Source organism: Vigna unguiculata, chromosome 2 (genome assembly GCF_004118075.2).
Source record: "Vigna unguiculata cultivar IT97K-499-35 chromosome 2, ASM411807v1, whole genome shotgun sequence".
NCBI lineage: Eukaryota > Viridiplantae > Streptophyta > Magnoliopsida > Fabales > Fabaceae > Vigna > Vigna unguiculata.
In genome coordinates this window covers 25,957,205-25,969,112 of record NC_040280.1, presented here as the reverse complement: position 1 = coordinate 25,969,112, position 11,908 = coordinate 25,957,205, and the positions used below count along the sequence as shown (strand labels likewise).

Genomic DNA, 11,908 nt, shown 5'->3' with positions numbered 1-11,908 from the left:
ATGTTAGTATATAAAGTTTTTTCCCATGTAATATGACATAATTTTTCTATTTAATTAAGATTTTAAAATCATTATTTATTACACGTTTTAGAAGGGCAAATTTATATGTATGTCTATATAACTTTGTATATGGTATAAATAAACTAGAATGAAGATAAGTATTGTTATTTGGGTTATATGAAAATGGAAAGAAGATTAAATGGTTGAGACACAAATAAGGGAGGAAACAAAAATGTAATGAATCTCATATTAAAATCTATTTCTTTCCGATTTAGAAAAAAAAAAGGTTGGATTTAAAATATTAAAGTATTATTGAAATTTAAAATATTGTTAATCTTTTAATTGGTAATATATAATTTTAATAGATATTTTCTTGGCTAGTTTTTTTCTTCTTTTATTTAATTTAATTTAATTTTACTTTTATTTTATTTTCTTCTAAGCCTGAAGCATAATATTAATGATATTAATATAATATGTATATAAATATACAAATAAATAAATATTTTTTTTAGTTTGTAATTATATATATATATATATATATATATATATATATATATATATATATATATAATATGGCGGATTTCTCAAGGGAGTGGACAAGTCATGTACTTTTACATTTTTTTGAAATTTTTAATTTTATTTATCGGGAATTTTAAAGTTTTTAAAATTTTTAAATTATGTATGGTATATATCGAGAATAAATAAAAATTAAATTAGGAACTTTTTATTTTTTAATAAACCACAAATGATAATAAATAATAAAACATAAAATTAAATATAAAAAAAAATTAATATTTATTAAAATACTTTTTTTTTTAAATTAGACATAGACTCACTATTTTTGTTTTAATTTTTTATATTTTTTTTTCATTTCTGAACAAAATAAATTGTCTCATTAGTGAAATATTAATTGAATAGTTAGCATTATTTTTTTTATCTCATCAATCTTATATATTAATTCTTTACGAATATAAAAGAAAAAAATCACTATGTGTTCTATTGTAACCAGTTTCTAACTATGGTTGGATTATCATAAATTTTCTTTTTAGTAATTACATCTATGTATTTTTTATTAGATTATAATAAATTATTGTTTAATTTTAAACTTAATATATATATATATATATGGATATCGATGAAAAATAAAGTAATAAATTTATTCTTTATAAGTGATAAAAGGAAACTAGGGGTCCATTCTCCAATTTTTGAATTATTTTTATATTATAGGTAATATATTATAAATTAATAAATTAAATTAAATATTTTATTTTGTAAAATATAATATTTAATGTTAATAAATGTTTTCCCATAATTTATTTATTATTTTTGCTCTCATTTTTTATCTGTTCTTTTTCATTCTTGAAAAAAATAATTCTTTATTGTTTTTACTTGAAATATTAGTTTATTAATTTATTTCATGAGCATCTTGTAAAAAATATTAATTTTTTATTTTATGAATATAGAATAAAAATATTGTACTGTGTGTTTTCTATAAATGGATTTTAATTGTAGTTTGATTATCATCAATTTTTCTTTTAGTATTTACGTCTCTCAATTTTTTATTACATTATGATTAATTATTTTTTAGTTTTGTTTTTTTTAAATAGGTATCTTGATGAAGAATAAAATAATGAATTCAACATTTAAAATTGAAACTACTTGTGAAGATGAAAAAAGACAAATTCAAATTCTTCAGATATTCTGAAGCATGATACTTATGATTCAATTCTCAATTGGATGAGTCATTTCTTAAGATTCAAAGAATTATATATGAGAAGTTTCAAATTAATTATTTGGAACATGATCCAGGAGAAGGTCTTCAAATATGGAAATATTCAATGAGCCAAATAGATGAAATTATAATAACTTATTTAAAATGGGATCCATATCAAATCCAACTTGAAAACTATCATTTTTTTGAAGGAAAAACATTCAAGGAGATCTCAATCTAATTGGTTTAAAAAAATTTCTTCTTGGCTAGAGTATTCCCCAACTAATGATGAAACTTATTGTTTGACATATTATTTATTTAGTTCAAAGTTAGATGGTTGTCCCATGTTAGATGTGTTTACTAAAGAAGGTTTTAGATCATGGAAAAAAGTTAATGTATGAAAAAAATGTGCATTTCTTAACCACATTGAAGATAGTCCTTGTTCAGCACATAACAAATGAAAGCTTATGAGAACTTGTTAAATTTATGTACATTAATAACATGATAAACTATAGCAATGCAATGAAAACGTGTGTGATTTATGTTTTAGTTATGTTATACTAGTTATACTAAATTATGTATTTATTTTTATTGTATCAGTAACAATAATTAAATATATAAATTTTGTGTTTTCCAACAATGTTAATCAAGATATGCATTACTCTTAAAATGAATTTCTTACTCACAATACATTAAAAAAGAAATAGATAAAATTTTTAGTTTTGATTGAATCAATAATAAATTCAATATATATATATATATATATATGATTTTTGTTTATTGTTACAATTATACGTGTATTAATTATTATTTTATCAGTAAAAATAATTAAATATATAAATTTTAAATGTATTATTTTGACTCTCTAACATCAATATATAAATACATATTTCATATTCATAATACACATTCTAATTTTTACAATATCATAAATTCAGTTACAAATAAAAATATTTTCCCTTGGGTTCAGAAGAAAGAAACACTATTTATCCTCATCACAGCTTAAAAAAATGTATAATTGATTTTCAAAATCATATAAGTCCAAAATTTCTTAATTTCTTATTTTCACTCTTATGCATTTTAATTTTAAAAAATATGAGAAATTTGCGGTGAAAAATAAAAAAGAAACGAGAGGTGAGAAATCTAGGAAGACATGGAGAGAATTGGAAGAAAGAGGAGGAGGGTCTTGCGTATGGGATTTACAACAAATTTATTAACTCTTAACATTTATCTTAAATATCATATTTTTAATTGTTTGATAATATATCTTTTATAGTGATAATATATAAAATTACAGTCTATTTTTAAGAATATTTGTTTTAAAATCATTTTTATCCATTGCACACCTGCATTTGCGGTAATATTTTAAAATTAATTTAAAGCATTTAAACTGACATCAGAAAAACATTATATTTATTTATAACCACTCTTTAAAGATCATCTAACTCTTAACTTTTAAGGAGAAAAAAAAAAGGCAATTTTAAGTGATAAAGTCTAATTGTCCCAACCATTTAAGAAAAATGAAAATCTTCAAAAAGTTTTGTTAATCGTGAAGATAGTCATGAAAGATGCCTCTTGGTTTTTCTTAAATAGGTGCAATCTCGGATAAAAAGACTAACTTATTCGGTAGAAGAAGTTTTACAGATAAAAAAAGTCAGTTTTCTTTATAAAGATAAATTATCTATCTTTGAAATGTTAATGTAAATGTCACAATTAATAATAATATCTAACATATATTTATTTAAAAAGTTACCATCTAAAAACCAAAAAATGTTAAGAACTTTAAAACATATACAAAATAGTACATCACAATTTTAATCATGTACATGAAGCTAAAAATAAAAAGGAGAATAAAATCACCTATTACTTACTAAAAATATTAGGAAAAAGAATTAGGTACGTTCTCATGTGAAAATTTGGTGATACCATTTATTATTGTGTTCAGCGTGTCCTCATTCATGTTTTCTCAAGAATAAAAAGATATTCCATGAATATTTCTTAAGTTTCCTTTAAATGTTGTAAAAGAAGACAAATTACTCGTGTACTTGAAGCGGATACTTATTGTACTTTAATAAAAAGAAAAAAACATTGTATTTTTTTCAAAATATAATTAATATATTTTTTATTGTTTATTGTCATTTACATTTTTTAAGAGTTAAATATCTTTTTAGTCGATAAATTTTGATGCGAAATAAAATTCATCTTGTAACATCTTATTTTAGTACTATAAAACTATTAAAATAAGACATTTCATAATAATATTCAAAGATAGACTAACAGAATAAAAATTATATTAATACAGTTCTTCAAGAGTTCAGACTATGAAAATATACTATTTATACAACAACACCAAATCTTTAAAGGTATTCCAATAATGAACGTTCTAACCACTCATACCACTCTGAAGGTTAAAGAAACGAAAATTCAAAATTTTGTGAGATGGTCAGGGTTGGAAAGCCCAACTCGTCCAACAAGACATAGGACTCGACCAGCTAAATATTGGGCTCGTCCAATGAGGATACATAACGCAAAAACACGAATTCTGCAATTTGACAACGTCTAAAACCATTTTTAATTCCATGTTATAATCTCAATTTCCATCAAATTTATCTTAAATCATATGCATTCAAAAAACTCCAAAATTTTCTAACACATACATATCTAAACATGAATTTAGGGATTTTTCATTTCACACCTACAAAGAACAATATCAATATATCAATTTGATCTACCAAACACAACGTCAACACACAACCAGACATTCAAATAAAATAATCATGCAAAAAGTAAGGTTTAGCTTCCATGACCTTCGAAGACAGCCCAAAAGTCTAAGAATCCTCAAATCGCTTTCAAACTCGCAAAACCTATATCCTCGACCCGAACTGAGATTTTGTTTGGTTGGATTTAGAGAGGGCTCCGCAACAATCACAATCCCGATCTTTGATCATGAAATGGATGAAGTATGAGTGGGAAATTGGATAAAGAAAATGGAAGTTTTTAGAGGAGTATGAGTTTTAAAGAGGAAGCCCCGTGTTTCTGATTTTACCGTGGCTAGTTTTGAGTTTTAAAAGAAAATGGAGTTTTACACATCCTATTTAGAACTTTGATATATTTTGATTCAAATACTTTAAAAATGAATAAATATTTTTAACCCAAATACCTTAATTTTTGTTAGTCTCAAACGTGTTTTATTTTAACATGTTGTTTTACTTTGTTTGACACGTTCCAATATCAGTTAAAAAACATGTTTTTAAAATAAATTTAACATGATTAGATTAAAATGATTATTTATTATTTTTTAAATTTAGTAACAATAATGTATTAAATTTTAAATAAAGACGAATTTTAATCTCTCGAATCTAAAAATCCAAAGACTAAAACATATTTAGCCCTATTTTCAATGAATTTAGACTTTCTTTTTCCATAAAAACTTATTATTTTGCACTAGCGAACACACAGGCACTGTCGCGCCTATGTGTTCGCATCTTTCAATTTTCAAGAAATTTAAGTTATGATCAATACTAAATATATAATTTTTAAAATAGTTATTAAATATAAAATTAAAAAAAAAGATACGTAAAAAGAAAAATTAAATAATGGTTTAAGACAAAAGAGATTTCTAGAAAAATGATTAAAAATAAATTATTTTTAAAATAATTAATTTTTAAAATAACTAAGGTAAAACAGGTATTATAAAATGTGGACAAAAAAGAATCATCTTTATTATTACTAGCGAACACACAGGCGCTGTCACTGTGTATTTACATTTTTTAATTTTCAAATAATTTAAGATCAATAACAAATATATAATTTTTAAAATAGTTGTTAAATATAAAATTAAAAAAAAGATATGTAAAAAAATTTAAATAATAATTTAAGACAAAAGAGATTTGTAGAAAAATGATTAAAAATAAATTATTTATAAAATAATTAATTTTTAAAATAACTAAGGATAAAACGAGTATTATGAAATGTAGACACAAAAAGAGGAATCCCTTTATCCTTACAAATAGATAGATATAAATAAATGTTTAAAATTAGCCTTGAGATTGTGAACGATATCAAAATTTATTTTTGTTCACACCCTTTTATATTTATGTATTTTATCTTATTAGTTTTTACATATAAGCAATACAATTATTTAAAAAATCTGCAAGGACAAACAAAGGGTTCACGACAAATGAACATGGGTTTATTTTTAATCGATATCCACAACTTGATTGTTTTAATTCTGTATAAAAAACAAAAATAATTAATAATATTTTTATTCTCTAAATTATAATACTAATTTTATTTTCGTCCATATTCGAACTTTTGTTATTATTAGGTTTTCAAACTTAAAAGTCACGAATCTAATCTTATTTGTCTAACTGCATTAAATTTCTAATCGAGTATATCTCTCTAACAATTTGTTTATATCGATCATTTAACATTTTAAACATAAAATAAGATTTTTTGTGGATAGTTTAACGATAACTCCACAACAGGTAACATTATATATTTAATAAACTTTATCAGAATAACCCTAATACTTATTTATTTATATAATAAGACTTTTAAATTTAATTCAATTTCATAAAATTCACACCTACTTTATATTATTTAATTATATTTCTATTTTATATAGTACTATTATTCATGGTATACAAAATCCAATTAAACTTAGTATAAGTCTGGTTTTCTGTATTCATAAACACAAAACCAACCATTTAAATTCCTTTGTCTCTTAGAAATTTGAAAGATCTGCAACATTTTAGTATCTCAACACATTCTGAGAAAACTAATATCTACTACTTGTGTTCAAGTGATTCTTGGAGACACCATTGGCTTCAATGGATTCTTCATCACAATAGTGAAGGCTTGCTTCTCAGTCATGTCAACCTCACACCCATCTTCAAGACTCCATTTGAAATCCCTCACCAAATTGGCCACAAAGTACTCAAGATGAAGAGTTGCCATGCTTATTGCAGGACAAACTCTTCTCCCTGCTCCAAAAGGCATCATTTTAATCTCCATCGTCCCTTTCAAATCAAACTTACCATCATCATCCCTCAAAAACCTTTCTGGTTTAAACTCCATAGGATCCTCCCACACATTCGAATCCCACCCAAACTCAGCCACAAGAAAATTCACCATTGCATTTTTCGGTATCTCATACCCGTCCATAACAGTGTCCTCTGTCACTGCCCTCGGCAATATAAAATGCCCCGGAGGGTGCCTCCTTAGAGTCTCCAACACCACAGCCTTCAAATAAGGCATCCTTTTCAAATGCTCCTCCTCAATCTCTTCACCACCTTCAACAACATCCTTAATTTCATCAAACAGTTTCTCTTGCACCTCCTGGTACTTCACCAGATTCGCCATGCACCATACCCATGTTGTCACTGTTGTATCAGTTCCACCTATCATAAACTCAGCACACATACTCACCAACTCTTCATCCCTCAACTTGCTCCCATTGCTCGGGAGCTTCATATCATAAAGGGTATCCACATAAGCCTTAAACTCTTCCACACCAACCTCGCCCTTTATCTTCTCTTGGCGTGCTTTTATGATAGGGAGGAACACATTCACCTGATCTTCACGGATCTTCAAGATCTCTCTCCACAGCCCTCTGAACACGATCTTAGACAAGAAAGGTGCAAAATTCAGCACGTTGAATTTAATGAAGTTGTGAAGAAAACCATGCTGCACCCTTTGGATATTCCTCACGGTTCTCTCATCAAATTTCTCTCCGAAACATATGTACGAAAATAAAGCATACAACGCATAGTTGAAATGCTCCTCCATTGGTACTGCCTTGTTGCCAGACTCAATTTCCTCTGTGATGTGTCTCTTTAATATGTTCAATGCCCACTTGCGACAACGAGAATATGACTTCAACTGAGAAGGTTGAATCACTTGCATCAAATTCTGGCGCATCATTCTCCAGTTGTGGCCAAACGGAGAAGTGGTGACAGTGTACTGGTTTGGGAAGAAAACCTGTGTGGTTTGAAGAGCCAATGGTCGACCAGCAAAAACTGTGCCATTCTTAACAAGTGCTCTGTGAGCAGCTTCTTGACATGTTATGAAAATGGAAGGGTTGGAGCCTATGTGAATGGTGACTATGTTACCATATTTGGAACGTAAAGAACGAAGAACAGGTTCAAGATCAGCGAAATTTTTGGAGGATTTAAGGAGCCAAAATATGTTACCTAAGATGGGTATGGTTGGAGGGCTTGGTGGTAACCTCTTGTTGTGTTTGATTTTCAGAAAGACTTTAACACATATAACAACAACACATGCAACAAGATAGAACCATATTCCCATTTTTTTTTTCTTTCTTTTTCTTTTTAGGTAATGATATATATTTATATATTGTATATTGTAAGTTATGTTATGTTAAAAGTTCACTTTATAATATTTCTCACGGTTATATATACATCACAATTAATGTTTAAGAGTTTCTAAATTATAATAAACCGGTTATTAATTACTCACTAAAAACGATTTAGTTGTTTTTTTCGTAAATTTCTCCGAATAATGTTTCGGTTTTATCAATGCAAAGATTTAATACAGTGAATTTAGTTAAAAAAATTAGTTTATTTATATTTTCTTTTATAAATGTGTGTGTACCTATTGACCATGTTGGCTAATATGTAATTGAAAAGGCATAAGAATAAGAGTATCTATTTTGCATATAAATTGTTGAGTGGACTAATAATCTCTGTTAACGTTTGCGAGAAGCTTTATCAGATAATAAAAGGCTTTCACATAAAGATAAAATTTAACAATTTTCAACACGTGTATTTCTACATTGGATGAGATACTTTTTATGAATTTAGTTATTTAGAGTAAAATGAGATGTTTAAAAAGTTTTAGAAAATATTTCAAACAATTAAAATAATAGAATTTATATTTAATTTTTTAAAATTTAGATTTCTAAAATTTAAATTTAAATGTTATATTTTAAAATAAATTTTGATCTTAAAAAGTTGAATTATTATTTTAAATAGAAAAAAATTACAGTGCGAAATATTTTGATTTCACATGCCAAAAATGCAAAAAATATTTTATTTTAAAGATTATGATAAATGATTCAAATATTAAATAGGTTTAAATAAATTTATGTTACGCATTTTGATTTGACATCTTAATTATACTTACTTCAAAGTTTAAATATATAACCACATTAATACATAATAAAAAATTACACTTTATATTATGAGAAAAATTTAAATATATAAAAATGGATTGGAAATTTAAATTAGGTTAAGTTTGAACTTTTAACTATTAAAAAACTTGGATGAAAGCAGTTAAATAATTTTCATAATCATCTAATCAAGAAACATGTAATTAACTTTGATATTTTAAATAGTTTTAATTAATACTTTAAATTACATTTTGTTAGTATATACTTTCTTTTATATGTTATAGGGATAACAATTAAAGCCTGGTCCGTTAAACCAGTCCACAGGTCCACAAAAAAAACACAGGACGGGATAAGATAGTGAGTTCGCAGATTCGCAATGACCCGATCCACATATCCGTAATTCACGCGAGCCGTCTCGCAAGCCCATATAAAATTTAAAAAAAATTGCCACCCCTTAGTTTGACGTTATTGTTTATGTATTTCTTTTAATATTCCTTCATTACAATATTACCTATAATGTTAAGAATAATATAATGGCACTTGTAAGAAGAAATAAAGATATTATATTATTTATATTTGTTATACCGGTACTTTTCAATAAATGGATTTATGTTTTAGTTAATCTTACAAAATTGGTGGTTTATAATATAAGGTTATATTTTAATCTTAATTAATATGAAATTTCTATAAAAATTTAACAATAAAATAATATCTATACGGGATTATTTATAATAGAAATAAAATTATATATATATATATATATATATATATATATATATATATATATATATTATAACATTAGTGAAAAAGTTAATTAATGTCTTCATTCATTTTCATCACTGGCATCACATATTCTTTTTAGAATTTGTTTTAAACTGAACTCTAAACTGAGATATTCTTTATAAATAATTATTTTCTTTCAAAACTCTCTTACTCCTCTTTTTTAAATGAAAAAGAAAACTAAAAAAATCAATTTATAGTTTTTGTTTTTTTGAAAACTGAATTCTTTATTGATTTTTCAGTCAGTTTCCTCTTAATTATAATTTAGAATTCAGCACTCTAAGAATAGATTCTGGACACTAAAGTATGTTTTTTATATAATTAAAAAAAATAGTATGTTATATGAGGAAAATGTTTTTTTACAGTTTTGAAAACAATTTTTATATTTAAATTTTTTTACTTATTGAATATAACTGAATTGAACTACAGGTTAAATCAAATTAATATAAATTTATTAGGTGGATCAGATTCACATCTCTTCAACCAGTTTCACACCTTTAATTTTAAATAATATTATAAATCACGAATTTTTATATTAGGAATAACCTATTGCAATCATTATTATTTTTAGATGCAAATTATCAAGATTTTTAATTCTCTGAATTCCTTTTAGATGCAAATTATCAATTTAAATAAGAAATGATTGCTGGTTACAATGGTTTGATTATTGTTTTTTCATAATAATTTTTTCATAATTTTGTATACATCAACTGAGAGCATCACATATATTATTATAAATTTAATTTATGAATCGAACGTTTCACATTAAATAAAAATAAAAGAAATGAGTCACGTTAAATAAAAATAAAAAAGATCAAATGATTTATACGTATTTCGTAAACATTAAATTTTAAAATATTATAAACAACTCATATTTTAGTGATGATAAATCTTGTGAGTTTATCTCAAAAAGAAAATTCAAGATATATTTAATTAAATGTTATTTTATTATATATTAATTTTAGTGCATGTATTGGAAACATAAATAAACAAAACAATAATATAACTGAATACATATTTATAAATTTATACGATTTATTTACTAACACGCACTTACTTTTTTTAAAAAGAAAGTAGATTAGTAAATTGTAGTTATATTATAGTTATAACATTTAAAAACACATCCAATTCGTAACATACTCTTTGATTCTTTCTAAAAGAAATGTAGATTAACAAATCACATATATGTCTATATTTATTTTATATATAATCATCGAATATGTTGGTAAAACAGGTTACACACACATTATCCATTTTGATAGGAAAATAAACAAATAAAAAATATAAATTGATGGGATATAATGAATAATAAAATATTAAATCATCATTTACTGTTTTTAGTGTGGTTTAAGAATTTAAAAGAAATTAAGGAATGTAAAAAGTTTTTGTAAGTTCAATAATTTGTTTTCGTTTTTTTCGTCATAAAAGTGATATAATATATATATATATAAATTAACTAAATATCAGATAAAAGTAATAATAAAATTATTCATATTTTCTTTTAACTTAAAAATAACCACAGAAATATTTGTTTAAAATAAGGTTGCACTTAAAAAAAGAAATAAGAGAATTGTTACGTGGCAAAAGACATATATAATAATGGAAGAGAGGGACCCACGTACGTCTATGCTATTCGTCTTCATCTTTCTGCGTTCGTCGTCAATTTTCTTTTTAATTTTCGCATTCTACACTGAAAAAGAAAAGAGAGGGAGAGGAAGACGAAGATGACGCGGGGAAAGCAGAAGATCGAAGCGCAGAAGCGGAACGCAGAGAAGAATCAGAAGGCAAAGGGCTCGCAGCTCGAGGCCAGAGCCGTTGGGCTCAAAGTCATCTGCCCCATCTGCAAGGTTTCCAATTTCACCTTTTTTTCTTCGAAAAAATTTCCTTTTTCTTCCTCCCATTCATTTTTCTTCTTGTTATTTTCTCAGAGTTACAAAAAAAATTGAATTTTGATTTTTGGGTGCCTTTGAATTACCCTCCGATCACCGGTGTTGTTTTTGTGGTGGCTGAGGTAATTGGCTTTGAGTTCTCTCATCGAATCAGCCGATCTGGGTTGTGCTTGTTACCTTTTATTTATTTTTTATTATTTGTGTTTTCTAATTCGAAAGTAGTCATTGCTTGACTGATATGATTTAATCAGCTTTGAAAAGGAGGTCTTTTTGATGCAAGGGTTGCTTGGATAATTAATCTGGCTTCCACTGATTCAATTATTGGTTTCGTTAATTATTATGAGCTAGTTGTGTCAATTATATAGCAGATGATGTTTTGTTACACTTTGTGCCTAG

General features: G+C 25.4%; 1 protein-coding gene across 1 annotated transcript; it reads right to left on the bottom strand.

Moving 5' to 3' along the window:
• Window positions 1–6,511: 6,511 nt before the first annotated feature.
• On the bottom strand, window positions 6,512–8,020 carry LOC114173218 (cytochrome P450 89A2-like). Its single transcript, XM_028057483.1, has one exon. The coding sequence runs from the start codon at window positions 8,018–8,020 to the stop codon at window positions 6,512–6,514; it is 1,509 nt and encodes a 502-aa protein (XP_027913284.1).
• Between the last annotated feature and the right edge of the window lie 3,888 nt (window positions 8,021–11,908).

Bases quoted from the DNA above. Each gene is read 5' to 3' on its own strand.
- LOC114173218 (XM_028057483.1), bottom strand. From the start codon at position 8,020: ATGGGAATATGGTTCTATCTTGTTGCATGTGTTGTTGTTATATGTGTT.